Source organism: Pantherophis guttatus, chromosome 4 (assembly GCF_059756535.1).
Source record: "Pantherophis guttatus breed Tessera chromosome 4, ASM5975653v1, whole genome shotgun sequence".
Taxonomy (NCBI): Eukaryota; Metazoa; Chordata; class Lepidosauria; order Squamata; family Colubridae; genus Pantherophis; species Pantherophis guttatus.
Window position 1 is genome coordinate 85654203 of NC_142066.1, and position 19541 is coordinate 85673743.

The window sequence follows — 19541 nt, forward strand, 5'->3', positions numbered from 1 at the left end:
TTATATGTCTAACCAATTCTTCCTCATGCAACATAATACAATTTTTTGGTCCTCTTTCGATCTCAGTTGAAGTTGATTGTACTGTAACCAAGTTAAATTAATCCCTTCATCCAACAGTGTCTCTAATGTCTTCAACTGCCATCTGCCCGCATCTGTAAAAAGAACCTCTTTGTATAACCCCCCCCCGAGTGACATTATATTTGTATTCCAAATAATATGACCAAGATCCAGCCATAGCGGTATTTTATAATCCCATTTGAGTCAGTGCTTCTTCCAAACTCTCATCAGAGAGTCTCTAAGTATATGACTTTTAAATACTTTATCCACTTTATTTTCATAAAATAAGTAAGCATGCCATCCAAATTCAAGATCAAAACTTTCTATATTCAATATTCCAGTCTTTTTCCTTCCAAACCAATCACTTGCTTGAGATAAAGTTGCTGCTTCGTAATATAACTGTAGGTTTGGAAGTTTAAGACCTCCCCGTTCTGGAACATCTTGCATAATTTTTAATTTCACTCTTGGTTTTTTCTCGTTCCAAACAAACTTATTCACTCCACTTTGCCACTCTTTCAATTGTTTATCGCTTTTAAGCACCGGAATCATTTGAAACAAAAAAAGAAATCTTGGCAAAATATTCATCTTAACTGCTGCTATTCTTCCAAGTAGAGACAGCTGCAGTTTTTTCCAAGTCTCCATATCTTTCTGCACATCTCGCCACAACACCTCATAATTATTTTGAAACAGTTTCATATTTGATTCTGCAACCTGAACTCCTAGATATTTTACCTTTGGTACAATCTCAAAACCTGCCCTCCTTTCAAGCTCGTGTTTACGATCTTGTGTCATATTTTTAACTATCATCTTAGTTTTTTTCTGGTTCAATCTAAAACCTGAAACTTTACCATAGTCTTGTGTAATGTCTTTCATCTGGATTATTGATTCCATTGGCTGTGTTAGGGTAACAACCAGATCATCTGCAAATGCCTTTATTCTGTAGTCCTCTTGCCTTATCATTATACCTTTCAAGATATTAGAGTCCCGTATTGTATTTAACAAGACTTCTAGTGTTAAAATAAATAGCAATGGGGATAATGGAAATCCCTGTCTTGTTCCTTTTTCAGTTTTAAAATCTGTTGTCAAACTTCCATTAATAATAATCTGTGCCTTTTGCTCTTGGTAAATTGCTGAAACCGCCTGTATAAATTGGTCCCCAAAGTCCATCTTTTTAAAAGTCTTTAATAGAAAATTCCAATCCACTCTATCAAAGACCTTTTCCGCATCCAAAAAGACCAGCACTGCAGGTACCTGTTTATTCCTCTCAAGATACTCCAATAAGTCTATTACTTGCCTTACATTATCCTTCATGTATCTGCCCTCGATAAATCCCGCTTGATCATCATGAATCACCTCTTGGATTACTGGCATCAACCTGTTGGCTAGTACTTTTGCATAAATTTTATAATCATTATTCAAAAGAGATATTGGTCGATAATTCTCTGGTTTTTTAGGACCTACTTGCTCTTTTGGTATCAAAGAAATATAAGCTGTTGTCCATGATGGGGGTATTTTACCCCCTTGTTGAATATTGCAAAATAAATCTCTAAGTTGTTCCACCATTTCTGCTTGCAAAGTTTTATAATACACTGCAGTCAAACCATCCGTTCCAGGAGCTTTAGCTGTTTTTAATTGTTTAATTGCTACTATTATCTCCTCCTCTGTTATAGGAAATTCATTCTTTCCTTTTGTTGATTAGTAATTTTTGTGACTCTTTTATTATCTAAATATTTTTCTATAAGTCCATTCTGCATATCATCTTTAGCATATAGTTTAGTATAATAGTCTACAAAAGCTTCTTTAATTAATTTTTGTTGAAAGATTTCTTTCCCTCCAATATCAATACTATCAATAGTCCGTATACTCTGCTTCTTCCTTAATGTATAGGCCAACCATCTGCCCGGTTTATTGGCGTTCAAAATGTATTGTGCTTCGCATATTGTAGATTTGTTGCAACTTGTTCCGCCATAAGCATTTGGAATTGGTCTTTCAAAAGTTTTATAGCACCACGTATTCTTTCATCTGTTGGATTTTTAATAAGTAGCTGTTCTTTATTCTTTATTTCTGCTTCCAGTTCAGATCTTTTCTTTTGTCGATTCAGTCTATGTTTAGAATTCATATTAATGAGTACCCCTCTCATGTAAGCTTTGCTCGCATCCCACACAATTTCAATTGGGGTACCCTTATTCAAGTTCATTTCAAAAAATTCTTTCAGCTGCTTTTTAAGTTCTGTTATATTTTTTTCATATCTGAACAGGTTTTCATTTAATCTCCATGATCATCTCTCAATTTTACCCATCTCAATTTCTATCCATACTGGGCTATGGTCGGTCAAAGTTCTTGGAAAAATCTTTGTTCTTTTTGTCTTAACAAGTAGATCATCTGACAACAAAATAAAATCAATCCTAGAGAAGGATCTATGTCTATCAGAAAAAAAAGTATAGTCCAATTCTTTTGGGTTATGTATTCTCCAAATATCTTTTAATTCCAAATCTTCTTTCATATCAAAAAAAGTCTGTGGTAGTCTGATCCTTGATTTCGCCAAACTCTTTTTATCTAATTTAGAATCAATTACTCCATTCCAATCTCCCATAATTAGAATAGATCTATAATCCCATTGCAGTATTTTAGTGTGTAACATTTTATAGAAGTGATCCTGTTGTTGATTGGGAGCATAAATTCCAATCAAAAGAATTTGGCCGTTTACTGTAAGCAATTCAATTGCTATAAACCTACCATCTTCATCTGCTTCTATAATTTTAGCTGTCAATCTTATGTTTACATAAATAACCACACCATTCTTTTTTTGCAAAGTTGAAGCTATAAAATGTGTTCCTAATTTAGAGTTTATCAAGTATTTTGATCTTGAGTTCTAATATGAGTTTCTTGTAAACAAATTATATCATTATTAAATTGTCTCAAATATGTGAATAACTTCTTCCTTTTCTGTAATGAATTCAAACCATTCACATTCCAAGATAAGCACTTAATTGTCATCTTTATCTTTTTGAAGCGACGAGCAGAATAGCCGAAGATCTTCCGAAATCTTCGGTTTTGCTCCCCCCATGGCTTCAATCTCTTGTGTAGTACTCTTAGCTCCCTTTTTGTATTGTCGTTCCTGTTGTTGCTTTTCTTTAAGTTGCTTAGATTTTGCACGAGTTATACGCTGGTCTTTGACTTCAACCATCCGAGCCGGGTCCAAGATTGGAGAAGATTCTAACAGGTGGTCCTCCAGAAAACCTCCTTCAGCACCCTGCATTTCCTCTGGCTCCGCCTGCTTAGACTGTTCTTGCACCTCTTGCTGGAGTTGCTTCTTATCACTCTCCTTAATCTCCAACACTGTGGATGTACGTGGAGATGGTGTTCTCTCTTTAAGAATAGTAGAATAAAAATATTCCGCCTTCTCAACAGTGTTCAACCGATATCTTTCTCCATTGTATTTCAAAATTATACCAGTTGGGGCATCCCACCGGAATGGTATCTGTTGTTTTTTCAATTCATTCACTAGAAAACCAAAATCTTTTCTATCTTTCAACATTTTGGGTGGAAATTCTTTATAAACTCCAATTTGAGCCCCCTCCACTTGCACAGAGGAAAGAAAAGATTTTTGCAGGATATCATTTCTTATTGTTCTGTCTATAAAATATATCACCACATCTCTAGGCAATTGTCTTTGTCTGGCCACCCAGGAGTTCACTCTGTAAATTTTGTCTATTTTATAAAAAACCACTTCAGGATTAATTTTTAATAACACAGCCAGGGCATCAGCACAAATCTGTCTCAAATCCTGTCTGTCATTCTCTCTGATTCCTCTGAGCCTTATAGCGAATTCCATGGCCCTGAATTGCATCATTGTAATTTCATTTTCAACTCTCTGCATTTTATCATCAACATCAGAAATTTTATAATCAGTATCCTTAATCTTAACATTGACTTCTGATTTAAATTCTTCCACTTTGGAATCCACTTTAATAATAAATTCTGAGAGGCCAGACGCCACATCTAATATTTTTTTAGACACCTTGCCATAATCCTGTTTCACCATATTTTTAATTTCATTAATTTCCTGCATAATTTCCTGTTGAGATTTTTGAAGTTTATCATCTATTTCCTGTGAGATTTTTGAAATTTATCATCCAAAGCCTGAGAGATAAATTCTTTTAAATTTTCAAAATCAAAATCTTTTTTCTGAGTCTGTTGAGCGGAAGGAAGCTGCTGTTCATGTTTGTGTGTGGGGGATCCCCCCCCCTGCTGCCTTTCCTTCCTGCTTCTTTGAAGCCATCCTGCCACGTAAGTTAGATTTTCTGAAAAGGGAAATCCTTTTTCCTTTGCCACCTCCACAGAGACCTCTGAAAAAGTCCCCCAGGTTTAATCAAATAGAAACTAGACTGAAGCAGACTCGGATTTTAAAGAAAGAATTTTTTCCTCTTCTCCTGTTCCTCTTTATTACAGGCAGCGCAACTTTGTAGCAGATCAAAGTAGCTTCACAAATCCACTCTCGCTAGCTCGTTAACTCTGCTGCTGGGCGCCATTTTTTTTTCAAATCACTTTCACTCGCTCATACTTTCTCTTAAATCAAAAAGTCACCAAAGCATTAATACTTGCGATTTCCAAGTTTGAGGGTTTAAGTTGATATTTCCGCTGTTTGTTAAGGTTGGTTTCATTCGATTTAAACGTTTGCTGCAACCAGCTTGTTCTGCAGGAAGCAGAATCGTCCCACGCCGTCCGGAGTCTGGCAAGTTGAAAGGGAGCCGCGCCTGTTTCCTCCCCAGTAGCAATTTTCTGGGGGCTCACAGGGGCTCAACCTGTACGTTGCCTACTCTCCTCCTACAATCCTACGGATTTCAGAGTTTTCAAGCCGCTTCTCGATATCGAAGTGGCTCTACAGACGGCGGGGCTGGCAGTCCTTAAGAAGAGACCGTCTTCACCGGAGGCCAGCAAACCAGAAGTTCAACAATTAGATATCTTTAAATGGTGGAATTTTCAAATGTTCATTGGAAAATAGTACATGGCTAAATGTATTGGAAGTGCCCTGTCTGTTTTGTATTTTGTTTTGCTTTTCCTTTAGAAAAGTTATTCCAGATGCAGCAAATTCTGAGGGAGTTCAGATAATTTTTTTCCTACAGTCAGTGGCTTTATTTTTTATTATGATGGTGATAATAATCATGAGGATAAGACAGCTGAAAGAATCTACTATTTGAAGGATTTTTAAATATATTTTATTTATTTAGCATATTTATATAGTCATCCATCTCAAAACATTGAGTTCTGGGTGGCATGTTCCTAGGTATACCATACAAATAAATCCAATCTATTTGTTTGAGATTATTAGTTTGGGTTTACAAATAGGAAAGAAAAATTGTAGCCTGTAAATTTGATTGACTTTGGGTAAATTTTATTAGATATTATGTTACCTAGCAGAAAATAGAAATCTGTTCATGTGCAAAACCAAAACAGGGCAATCTGTCAATGATTTCTGTCTCCAATCTACATTCTTGTTCATGAAAACGTAAATTCCTTAAATATTATAAACTGGAAGAAATAAGCCATCCTAAAGGCAATTATATCCATGTGTCTGAAATTAAGTCTTTGGAATTTTCTGAATACCAATTGAAAAAAGATATTTGTTATGTCACATGGTTAGATTGCAAGATGCAAGACTGAATACAGCAAAGTGAATTTTGTTTCTTTAACAGGATACAGTATTCTGTATGGGAAGGGTTCAAATCAAAGTTGATTTTTCATTTCACATCTAAGAAAGTTTTAAAAACTATTAATTGCAACTTGGTTTAAGCAACCAATATTTTTCCTGGGTAGTTGTCTTGTTTACTTTTGTAATTTTCAGACTTAAACAGAAATGCGCTCACATTATTTTAAGCAAACTAGAGGCTACTTTGCAAAACAACATATTGTTCTCTGCTCAGATATATATCCAGTGTCATGATAGCCACGAATAAAAACACCAATCAATCATATTTTTTCCTGTTTACATTTGCTTCATCAGCTTTTGAAAGTTTTTAAATCATGAGCAATTAATCCTAAAATACTTTTTGTAAGTAACTATGCCAAGAACATTAAATAATTAACATTCAATAACATTTTTAAAATTAAAGATGGAAAATACCAAAAGAATGGGAATATTGTCAAATATTCTCAAGGATTAGGTACAAGTTTCCAAATATTTGGGAGTCAGTTTTTCAGTAGTTGAGAATGGGCGGAGAAGAAACTGGACAAAATATTCAGAGTTTATTTCTATCTCATTAGAATTTGAAGTTCTTGAATAGTTTGTGTGGTGCCCCAAGTGTAAAATTCAGAAATATCAAGATTGCCTATAGACAATAGCACAGCAATTGAGATTAATAATTTTTAAAATTCTGTATTGTTATTCAGGAGCTACAGCAGTGATAATCTTATAAAAAGATATCAGATTCCAACATTGTTGGCTTTATTAAACAATAGTCTATTTAAACTTTGCAATATAATATATTATCTAATTTCTCAAAAATCTTTTTTCCAGCACTGGTTGACAGAACTTGAGATCTTTGCTATGATTTTTGCAGCTGCTATCCATGACTATGAGCACACTGGAACTACAAACAACTTTCATATTCAAACACAGTAAGTGCTGAAAGATGAGCTATGATCAAGCAAAAATGCTGGAAAAATGCTGAAGAGGAGTTTGCAAAATCAATTTAATAGTTTTAGATATTAAATCTATTGGGTACATTTGCCATTAAATTTCTAAGTCTTCATTCCAAAACATGCACAGAAAAGAATCTGAATAGCATTTGTACAGTCTTTGTCAACATACATATGCCTATTAATGATGTGGAAAACACAGACAACTACAGATGAATAAAATGGTTTGATGCTGTCTGTAAAATCCATAATTAAAAATCAAAATATATAATTAACTTTAATTAAGAAGCAATAGCAGATAAATTGCAAATATATAATGTTGGCAACAATTTAGATGAGGATAATTTTCAGAAACATCCATTCTGCCGTAACTGAATTTATATTTGATGGCATTCAAAAGGAAATAGTGAACAAATCATGACATGAAAGAATGATACATAAAAATTAGGATAGCAGTATGAGAATGGAATGAATTGCTTTTTAAAGGCTTATAACACGTAGAAGCTGCTAAACCATCTGTTGCATTGTTTGATTTTCTGCATTGGGGCTAGATAATCCCAAGGCTCCTCCAATGTATTATTCTATATTGAAATGTAAGTGGTTTATTTTTACTTGAGTATCTGTAATTTCAAGGGGAAAATCAAGTACTACTAAATTTTCAGGAAAATTAATCTCAGAGCAGTTTAAGCCACCAAATTTCATACAAAACTGCTCCAAAATTTTGAAGTCATACTTTTTTACAGTGGAAGCTATTAAAAGGTCTCTTTTTATTTTTCTTTGAAACAAAGATAAAGGAGACAGACAATTTTCTGTTTATATGGACTCACCCTCACTGTGCACAAGCGCGCGCGCGCGCGCACACACACACACACACACACACACACACACACATCAATAGACCCAAAATAGAAATGGGAGGTAGAGGGAGAAATTGATTAGACCAGGGGTCTTTAAACACTCAAAGAGCCATTTGGACCCATTTCCCACAGAAAAGAAAACACCGGGAGCCACAAAACCTGGGTAGGCATCGCCAACTCGATATCATTCATTTCCACCTAGTCACATGACTGTCTCCCTCTGTCTCTTTCTTTCTGTCTCTTGTCTCTCTCCCCCTCTCTCTCTTTCCCTCCCCCTCCCCCTCCCCCTCTCTCTTCCTCTTTCCCTCCCTCTCTCTCTCTTTCCTTCTCTCCCTCCCTCTTTCTCTCTTTCTTTTCCTCTCTCTGACTGTCTCTCTCTCTCTCTCTCCCTCTCCCTCCCCCCCTCTCTCTCTCTGTCTCTTTTTCTCTCTGTGTCTCTTTTTCTCTCTGTGTGTCTCTCTTTCTCTCCCCCGCTCTGTCTATCTCTTTTTTCCTCTCTCTTTCTCTCTCTCTCTTTCTTTCTCTATCTATATCTCTTTTTTCTTTTTCTTTCTCTCTCTCTCTATCCCCCACTCCTTCCCTCTCTCCCACTGCACACACCCACTTCCTAACTCACACACCCAGGGAATAATTTTAAGGAAATTCAGCTGTGTTCTCTCCATCTCTGGAAAGATACAAAAATAAACCTTGCATTGCAAAAGGAGTGACAGTCAGGCCGTTACATCACACTGCCATGAGGTTGCCACCTTAGATCGCTGCACACACTTCAGAGAAGCATCATCCCAAGCAGCAGCCCACGGGCACGTATACACATCCTGCAACTCAGTCCAAAGTGTCCAGAAAGTATAGTCCCTGGGTGCCCCCAAAGACGCATGGCAGGCAAAGTATGGGACAACCTCATCACCAAGACAACGTCCGCCGAATCCTTGCAAAACTGGGCAAAGGTGGAGAGAGGGGAGCAGATGGAGCCAAATCGAGTCAAAAATCTCTCTCTCTTTCTCCCCAACTGCAGCAGAAAATGGCGGGCAGCTACTTCTGGCCTTGGTTGGTGCTTGGTTGCAAGGTCACATTTGGCTCTGCGTCATAATGGGCTCCAAGAGGAGGAGGGGACCCCATCTTCCCCAGTTTGAAGCGCCCTAACTTTCACTGTGCTGTACATGGCAGGCAGCCCATGGAGATGGTGGCAACAGTGGCGTTGGGAATACAGCAGAGGGCTGAAAGAGCCACATGCAGCTCCAGAACCACAAGTTGCCAACACCTGGATTAGACATATAAAAGACAGGAGAAGACAAAGTCCACACAACAATATTGTTTATAGGTCTTAAATGGAGGCTAAAACCATGACAAGTTATTTGTGTAACATTAAATGAATGAAGGTGGATTAAATTTTTAAATTTTTTAAAAAAATTCTAGTCCAATTGAACTGATGCTATGGGATATAAAAGAAAAAGAAAAGGAAGAGAATTTGAATAATAAATTAAAATGAAAGGATAACAGAAAGAGAATCAAGAAAAGACTAGAAAAAGAAAATTCAGTTGGCTTTTCATGAGAGGATTTTTATTTCTGTATCATATTTCAGTATTCCCATCTTACTAACTAAATAAGTTGAGCAATTTACAGATAAAAAGTCATAAAATCATATGAAAGATATTGTTATAATTAAAACTAAATGACAAACAAATAAGAACAAGGATAAAAGATAAGTTAAAAGACAGAGGGAGCATTCTCGGGCCACCAATCATCCTCAAAGTTGTATACCACTTTTTGATACCCATGCACATTGGGAGAACCAGGTCTTCATGTTCTTTTGGAAGGCCAGGAAAATAGGGATTGATCTCATTTTGGGGGACACGATGTTCCATAGTGCAGGAACAAGAGTAGTTGAGACTCTTTTCATGGAGTCTGTCAGGCAAAATTCTTTAATTGATGGGGTCTATAACATATATTCTCTGCTTGACTGATGAGGACATGTGACTATAATTTGGATGAGACATGGTCCCAGGCAGTGGTGAAATCTATTTTTTTTTACTACCGGTTCTGTTGGTGTGGTGTGGCTTGGTGGGTGTGGCTTGGTGGGCATGGCAGGGAAAAGATACTGCAAAATCTCCACTCCCACCGCATTCCAGGGGAAGGATATTTCAAAATCTCCATTCCACCCCACTTGGGGCCAGCCAGAAATGGTATTTGCTAGTTCTCCAAACTACTCAAAATTTCTGCTACTGGTTCACCGAACTGCTCAAAATTTCTGCTACCGGTTCTCCAGAACCTGTCAGAACCTGCTAGATTTCACCCCTGGTCCCATACCATGAATGGCTTTAAAGATGAAAATCCACACACTAAATTGGGCCAGGAAGCAAACTGGAACATTCACAACATCCCTTAATTCACCCAAGATGGAGATACACAATTGGGTATCATATGCATACTAACGATGTCTCATCCTGTGATGGTGGGTGATTTTACTTAATGTAGGTGATTTCATCCATGTAGTGCTAAAAAGGAGGAGAGAGAGGATAAATCCTGATGTACTTACAAAGAAGGGCTGTGGGTTGGATCTCTCACTCCCCAACAACACTGTGCAGAACCAGACTCAGAGTAAGGAGGTGAATCAACACAGAACTGTGCTGCCCACTCTCAACTGCAATTACTGGTTAATGGTATCAAAGAGGTCAAGAAGAGTGAGGTTGGACACACTAACTCAGAATAAAATTAAAAACAAAATGCCAATAAATAGGGCAGAAGTATTGTTATCTATCACGTTTCTACAATGAAAGTTATAGACAAGGTTCAGAAAAGCTCACAAATCAGATATTGTAAAACTTAGGGGATGAATAGAGGAGGAACTCAAATATTATCTAGTTCTGAACAGGTTATTTAAGCAAACATATATAAGGAAAAAGACAGATATTTTGGAGTTATACCATTGTTAAGGTTCATTGTCAGGGATCAGCCTACAAGTTTCCTCTGTATGAATAAAGTGCAGTAACACTTCAGTGTGTCATGAAACTGATGAGCTGATGGACATATGATGAATATTAGAGAATAATATTTGGGTGCCTGTGGGAGTACTAAAGTACAAGAGTAAACATCTGGTTTTGATGGAGCAACTTAGCATTCACATTGCAGCCTACACATTCTTCCAGTTACCAAGAAAGTTGAAGAACAAATATATCTCTTGTTGAAGTGGTTACAGTTTTGAGCCTGGATAAAAGGAAATTATGTTGAAACCCATTTCAGCTGTGAAATATACTGTATGGTCTTTCAGAGATTTTTCACAATGAACTTTCATACAATGTAATTACAAGACTAATATAATGCAATGAAAAATGATGCATTCCTTTTCATCTGTTAAAACATATAAAATACAAAATAAGCATAGTATTAATTTTTCTGTTAATCCCATTATTATTGCCTTCTAGACACTTCCTAGAAATAGATATAACCTTAATGTTAATGGAGTTTAATAACCTTAATGTTAATGGAGTGTGAATAAAAATGGCTTTATGGATTTTTTTTTACTATAATCTGGCATCTTGATTTATTCCACAGCATTTTGAGGGAAAGGGGCAATAATAAAAAAAGAGAGAGAGCAAGTTTTATCAATGAACTGTGATTTTCATGAAATACCTTAGAATAATTTATCTATGGAGATTCTCAGTCATTCAGATCATGGTTGTCCCAAAAGTGTTTTTTTTTAAAGGCAACTGGACTTGAAAATGTTTCACTTCTCATCCAAGAAGCTTCTTAGAATAATTTACTAAATACATATGAAGTGGGGGGAAACTTCTCTGGCCTGAAAAAATTAAAATGAAATTTGGTTTTCTCATCCATTTCTTACAAAAAAATAAATACTAGAAATGAATAATTTGGTACTGAACAATAATATTTTTAGCTATAGCTAGAAGAATAAAACCAATCTTTGCATATAAGAATGGACTTTTTTTGCTTTATAGGTCAGATACAGCCATTCTATACAATGACCGATCTGTGTTAGAAAATCATCACCTAAGTGCAGCATTTCGACTTTTGCAAGACGATGAGGAGATGAACATTTTGTCTAATCTCTCCAAAGATGATTGGAGGTAAGAATGCTGGTTGACCTTGATGGTTGTCAACATGATTGTTCTGGGTATTAAACGTACTCAGTTAAAATCTTGATTCATGAGCAACTAGCAGAAGATAGTTGGTTAGCAGTTAATGTGAGAAGCTGTTGAGAGGAAATGTATACTGAAGTAATTCAACTGAAATATAAATCATTTTAAAGAATGCCATAACAATGTGCCACTTGGTAGGGTTGCTGTTGCCAAAGAATGGTAGGAAAACAGTACAAAATTTACATCTGGTCAATGAGATAAAATGTTGAATTATCCCAAACAATATTGGTTCCCAAAGTTTGTTCAATTATTTCCCAAAAGTGCAATGTATTCCAAGAAGAAATACATCTTCTTCAGCACCCGTAAGTAAAAAACAATATGATCAAATATGGAAAACTGTATATTTTCTCATATTAGTTTACATGGAAGGCAAAGAAAAAAAACTTTTTAAACAGGAGTGCAGTAAGTTCTGAAACTTACAGAATTTGTTTCTTTATATAGACTTTTTAAAATATAAATCTTCATTGAAATACTTTTGTTACAATCATGCTTAGTTGTTTTTTAGCTGCTTTTTTAGGTGAAAATAGCTTGATCAGGGCTGTCAAACTCGATTTCATTGAGGGCTGCATCAAGGTTGTGTTTGACCTTCGGGGGACAGGTGGGCGTGGCCAGAGTGGGTGTGACCAGTATGATGTCACTCATGTTGGAGGGGGCTGTGGTGGCCCAAGCTCTCCACCAGTAAAAAATGGACTCCTGAGCTTTGTTTTCGGCTGCAACAGCCTCCTGCAACCTTCTGCCAGTGAAAATGGAGCTTGAGAGGGCCACACATGGCCCTCACAAGCTCTGTTTTGGCTGGCAGAGCCACCACAGGCCGGTCCTTCACTGTTTCCAGGGCAGCCCGTGGGCCACATCTAAGCAACTTGTGGGCCAGATTCGGCCCCCGGATCTTGAGTTTGACACCCTGGGCTAGAGTGTCATCCTTGCAAGATAGTCCAAAGTATAAGAACACCCAAATGTAGTAGTTCTACTTTATTGTAAGGTTACACTAACAGAATCTTACAAATCTTTTTTATTTTTATTTTTTTTAATATTTAGATATATATAAGTATTGAACAGTGTGGCATCTGAGTATTGTTAGTTTTGGTACCAAATAATAGTAATGATATTGACAATTTTAGTAATCTTAGTTACATTAATCATACTCACATCATTATAGTAACATTATATATAATACACTCATCTTTCAACTTCTGATCCTTTCCTTTTTGTAAAGGATTTTGGAATATTATATGGAAATATGCATAATAATATTTTCCCCCTATAATATAAGAATATAAGAAATATAAGAATATTTCAATTCTTGTTGATTTTTGGAATGTTTTCCATACTTCTCCCTTGGGATTTTATATAAATTACGTTAATCAAACTCATATCATTATAGTAACATTATAAATATTACAATTAAAGTTGTTAGCATTGTAATATTTGCCCCACCATATATATATAACCCTTCATCATTTAATTATTCAACATTTTAATACACATTACTAATAACCATAATAACACTATTTAAAGATACATAATGCCATCATCTTTCAACTTCTGATCTATTCATCTACATACTGATTTTAAAATATTATATAAGAATATATGTAGCAATATTTTCCCTCTTTCTAATTTCTACCTCTATTCTAAATCTTATTAACACAAATCTTATATTAATAGGTATTCTATTTCATCTCTTGCTCATTTTAGTATTTCAATTCTTGTTAATTTTTAGCATGCTTTCCATACTCCTCCCTTGGTGCTTTGTATATCCATGCATCATTCATATTTAATCTAAGTATTCCATATGTCGCTATCTCTATCTCTCGCTGCCAAACCTTCACTACATCTATCAGTGTCTCTATCCTCATTTGAGTACTGTCTTTTGTTTATCCAATTCTATTTTTTGATCTCTAAATGTGTAATCTGCCTGGTCCAATTGATCCATTTTGATTATCTCTGCCTTCTCCTTGTCTTTTTGATTCATTTGTTGTTTTATCATCTCTATCCTTTCCTCTGTTTTTTCCATTTTCTCCTCTATTTCCAGAGTTACCTGTTCATTTTTCATTGTCATTTGCTGAGCTTTTTCTGGTCTCACAACTATATCATGTATCAAATTCTTCATCTTCCTATGTTTCTTTGTTATGGTTTCATGGATACTTTGAAACATCAATAATATTTCTTTTACCTTTCAAGATATTAGAGTCCCGTATTGTATTTAACAAGACTTCTAGTGTTAGAATAAATAGCAATGGGGATAATGGAAATCCCTGTCTTGTTCCTTTTTCAATTTTAAACTCTGTTGTCAAACTTCCATTAATAATAATCTGTGCCTTTTGCTCTTGGTAAATTGCTGAGACCGCCTGTATAAATTGGTCCCCAAAGTCCATCTTTTTAAAAGTCTTTAATAGAAAATTCCAATCCACTCTATCAAAGGCCTTTTCCACATCCAAAAAGACCAGCACTGCAGGTACCTGTTTATTCCTCTCAAGATATTCCAATAAGTCTATTACTTGCCTTACATTATCCTTCATATATCTACCCTCGATGAATCCCGCTTGATCATCATGAATCACCTCTTGGATTACTGGCATCAACCTGTTGGCTAGTACTTTTGCATAAATTTTATAATCATTATTCAAAAGAGATATTGGTCGATAATTCTCTGGTTTTTTTAGGACCTACTTGCTCTTTTGGTATCAAAGAAATATAAGCTGTTGTCCATGATGGGGGTATTTTACCCCCTTGTTGAATATTGCAAAATAAATCTCTAAGTTGTTCCACCATTTCTGCTTGCAAATTTTTATAATACACTGCAGTCAAACCACCCGTTCCAGGAGCTTTAGCTGTTTTTAATTGTTTAATTGCTACTATTATCTCCTCCTCTGTTATAGGATAATTCATTCTTTCCTTTTGTTGGTCAGTAATTTTTGTAACTCTTTTATTATCTAAGTATTTTTCTATAAGTCCATTCTGCACATCCTCTTTAGCATATAGTTTAGTATAATAGTCCACAAAAGCTTCTTTAATTAATTTTTGTTGAAAGATTTCTTTCCCTCCAATATCAATATTATCAATAGTCCGTATACTCTGCTTTTTCCTTAATGTGTAGGCCAACCATCTGCCCGGTTTATTGGCATTACAAAATGTATTATGCTTCGCATATTGTAAGTTTGTTGCAACTTGTTCCGCCATAAGCATTTGAAATTGGTCTTTCAAAAGTTTTATAACACCACGTATTCTTTCGTCTGTTGGGTTTTTAATAAGTAGCTGTTCTTTGTTCTTTATTTCTACTTCCAATTGAGATCTTTTCTTTTGTCGAATCAATCTATGTTTAGAGTTTATATAAATGAGCACCCCTCTCATATAAGCTTTGCTCGCATCCCACACAATTTCAATTGGGGTACCTTTATTCAAATTTATTTCAAAAAATACTTTCAAGTGCTTTTTAAGTTCTATTATATTTTTTTCATATCTGAACAAGTTTTCATTTACTCTCCAAGAACATCGCTCAGTCTTACCCATCTCGATTTCTATCCATACTGGGCTATGGTTGGACAAAGTTCTTGGGAAAATCTTTGTTCTTTTTGTCTTAACAAGTAAATCTTAACAAGTAAACAAAATAAAGTCAATCCTAGAGAAGGATCTATGTCTGTCGGAAAAAAAAGTATAGTCCAATTCTTTTGGATTGTGTATTCTCCAAATATCTTTTAATTCCAATTCTTCTTTCATATCAAAAAAAGTCTGTGGTAGTCTGATCCTGGATTTCGCCAAACTCTTTTTATCTAGTTTAGAATCAATTACTCCATTCCAATCTCCCATAATTAAAATAGATCTGTAGTCCCATTGCAGTATTTTAGTATGTAACATTTTATAGAAATGATCCTGTTGTTGGTTAGGAGCATAAATTCCAATCAAAATAATTTGGCCATTTACCGTAAGCAATTCAATTGCTATAAACCTACCATCTTCATCTGCTTCTATAATTTTAGCTGTTAGTCTTTTGTTTACATAAATAACCACACCATTCTTTTTTTGCAAAGTTGGAGATATAAAATGTGTTCCTAATTTAGAGTTTATCAAGTATTTTTGATCTTGAGTTGTGTGATATGAGTTTCTTGTAAACAAATTATATCATTATTAAATTGTCTCAAGTATGCAAATAACTTCTTCCTTTTCTGTACTGAGTTCAACCCATTCACATTCCAGGATAAACACTTAATTATCATCTTTATCTTTCTGAAGCAACGAGCAGAATAACTGAATATCTTCCGGAATCTTCGGTCTTGCTCCCCCCATGGCTTCAGTCTCTTGTGTAGTGCTCTTAGCTCCCTTTTTATATTGTCTTTCCTGTTGTTGCTTTTCTTTAAGTTGCTTAGATTTTGCACGAGTTATACGCTGATCTTTAACTTCAACCATCTGAGCCGGGTCCAAGATTGGAGAAGATTCTAACAGGGGCTCCTCCAAGAAACCTCCTTCAGCACCCTGCGTTTCCTCTATCTCCACCTGCTTAGACTGTTCTTGCAATTCTTGCTGGAGTTGCTTCTTATCACTCTCCTTAATCTCCAACACTGTAGATGTACGTGGAGATGGTGTTCTTTCTTTAAAAATAGTAGTATAAAAATGCTCCGCCTTCTCCACAGTATTCAAACGATGTCTTTCTCCCTTATACTTCAAAATTATGCCAGTTGGGGCATCCCACCGGAATGGTATCTCTTGTTTTTTCAGTTCGTTTACTAGAAAGCCAAAATCTTTTCTGGCTTTCAGCATTTTAGGTGGTAGTTCTTTGTAAACTCCAATTTGTGTACCCCCCACTTGCACAGAGGTGAGAAAAGATTTTTGCAGGATGTCATTTCTTATTGCTCTGTCTGTAAAATATATCACCACATCTCTAGGCAATTGTCTTTGTCTGGCCACCCAGGAATTCACTCTATAAATTTTGTCTATTTTGTAAAAAACCACATCAGGATTAATTTTTAATATCACTGCCAAAGCCTCAGCACACGTCTGTCTCAAATCCTGTCTGTCATCCTCTCTGATTCCTCGAAGCCTTATAGCAAATTCCATTGCCCTGAATTGCATCATTACAATTTCGTTTTCAACTCTCTGCATTTTATCATCAACATCAGAAATTTTATAATCATTGTCTTTCATCTTAACATTGACTTCTGATTTAAATTCTTCCACTTTAGAGTCCACTTTAATAATAAATTCTGCAAGGCCAGACGCCACATCTGATATTTTTTTAGTCACCTTGCCATAATCCTGTTTCACCATATCTTTAATTTCATTAATTTCCTGCATAATTTCCTGTTGAGATTTTTGAAGTTTATCATCTATTTCCTGTTGAGATTTTTGAAATTTATCATCCAAAACCTGAGATATAAATTCTTTTAAATTTTCAAAATCAAAGTCTTTTTTCTGAGTTTGTTGGACAGAGGGAGGCTGTGATTCATGTTTGTGTGTGGGGGATCCCCCCCTACTGCCTTTCCTTCCTGCTTCTTTGAAGCCATCCTGCCACGTAGGTTGGTTTTTCTGAAAAGGGAAATCCTTTTTCCTTTTCCACCTCCACAAAGGCTTCTAAAAAAGTCCCCCAAGTTTAATCAGATAGAAACTAAACTGAGCAAACTCAGATTTTAAAGAAAATTTTTTTCCTCTTCTCCTATTCCTCTGTATTACAGGCAGAGTAACTTTGTAACTGATCAAAGTAGCTTCACAGAATCACTTTCACTAGCTCGTTAGCTCAGCTGCTGGGCGCCATTTTTTTTCAAATCAATTTCACACGATCGTACTTTCTCTTAATTTAAAAAGTCACCAAAGCATCAATACTTGCAGTTTTCAAGTTTGGGGGTTCAAGTTGATACTTCCACTGATTATTAAGGTTGGTTTCATTCAGATAGAACGTTTGCAGCAGCCAGCTTGTTCTGCGGAGAGCAGAGTCATCCCACGCCGTCCGGAGTCTGGCAAGTTGAAAGGGAGCCGCGCCTGTTTCCTCCCCAGCAGCGATTCTCTGGGGGCTCACGGGGGCTCAACCAGTGCCTTGCCTTCTCTCCTCCTGCAATCCTTCAGATTTTTGGAGTTTTCAAGCCGCTTCTGGGTATCGAAGTGGCTCTACAGACAGCGGGGCTGGCGGTCCTTAAAAGGAGACCGTCTTCACTGGTGGTGAACAAACCGGAAGTTTAAGTTTTTAAAACTGAAAAAGGAACAAGACAGGGATGTCCGTTATCCCCATTGCTATTTATTTTAACACTAGAAGTCTTGTTAAATACAATACGGGACTCTAATACCTTGAAAGGTATAATGATAAGGCAAGAGGATTACAGAATAAAGGCATCTGCAGATGATCTGGCTGTTACCCTAACACAGCCAATGGAATCAATAATCCAAATGAAGGACATTATACAAGACTATGGTAAAGTTTCAGGTTTTAGACTGAACCAGAAAAAAACTTTAACTAAGATGATAGTTAAAAATATGACACAAGATCGTAAACACGAGCTTGAAAGGAGGGCAGGTTTTGAGATTGTACCAAAGGTAAAATATCTAGGAGTTCAGGTTGCAGAATCAAATATGAAACTGTTTCAAAATAATTATGAGGTGTTGTGGCGAGATGTGCAGAAAGATATGGAGACTTGGAAAAAACTGCAGCTGTCTTTACTTGGAAGAATAGCAGCAGTTAAGATGAATATTTTGCCAAGATTTCTTTTTCTGTTTCAAATGATTCCGGTGCTTAAAAGTGATAAACAACTGAAAGTGTGGCAAACTGGAGTGAATAAGTTTGTCTGGAACGAGAAAAAAACGAGAGTGAAATTGAAAATTATGCAAGGTGTTCCAGAAAGGGGAGGCCTTAAACTTCCAAACCTACAGTTATATTATGAAGCAGCAGCTTTGACTCTAGCAAGTGATTGGTTTGGAAGAAAAAAGACTGGAATACTGAATATAGAAAGTTTTGATCTTGAATTTGGATGGCATGCTTACTTATTTTATGACAACAAAGTGGATAAAGTATTTAAAAGCCATATACTTAGAGACTCTTTGATGAGAGTTTGGAAGAAGCACCGATTCAAATGGGATTATAAAATACCGCTATGGCTGGATCTTGGTCATATTATGTGGAATACAAATATAATGTCACTTGGGGGGGTTTTATACAAAGAGGTTCTTTTTACAGATGTGGGCAGATGGCAGTTGAAGACATTACAGACACTGTTGGACAAAGGGATTAACTTAACTTGGTTACAATATAATCAACTACAATTGAGATGGAAAGAGGACCAAAAAACTGGTATTATGTTGCATGAGGAAGAATTGGTTAGACATATAAAAGAGAAAGGTCCAATGCATATTAAAAGGCTTTATAATGTTTTGTTAGAAAGGGATTCAGAAACTGAATTGGTTAAAGATTGTATGATTAAGTGGGCACAAAATTTTGAGGAACCAGTGATGTTGGAAACATGGGAAAAAATTTGGGTTCAGAATGTTAAATTCACACAGTCGCAGAATTTGAGGGAAAATTTTTATAAAATGTTTTATAGATGGCATTTAGACCCCAAAAAATTGTCGTGTATGTACCCTAATGTTCAGCCAAAATGTTGGAGATGTGATTGTTTAGATGCTACATATTATCATGTCTGGTGGACTTGTAGGAAAGTTAAGGCTTTTTGGATAAAAATTTGGTGGATCATGCAGAATGTTTTGAAGAAAAAAATTCAATTTTCTCCACAATTGTTTTTATTGGGTATAGTTAAGGGTTTTACATTGGGTGAAACAAAATTGATATTGTACATGATAACAGCAGTGAGATTGTTGATAGGTAAATACTGGAAGAATGAAGCTTTGCCCACTATCG

The 19541-nt window shown here is 35.8% G+C and overlaps 1 protein-coding gene across 5 annotated transcripts in view; it reads left to right on the top strand.

Annotated features, from left to right (window-relative positions):
- The window catches only part of PDE1C (phosphodiesterase 1C), a 1150117-nt gene that overhangs the window by 860052 nt on the left and 270524 nt on the right, over nt 1-19541 (top strand). For all 5 annotated transcript variants that reach the window (XM_060686088.2, XM_087894093.1, XM_060686092.2 and 2 more), the window contains 2 exons: nt 6575-6675; nt 11507-11635. In XM_060686088.2, the coding sequence (XP_060542071.1) occupies nt 6575-6675; nt 11507-11635 (230 nt within the window). The remainder of the gene's footprint in view (nt 1-6574; nt 6676-11506; nt 11636-19541) is intronic.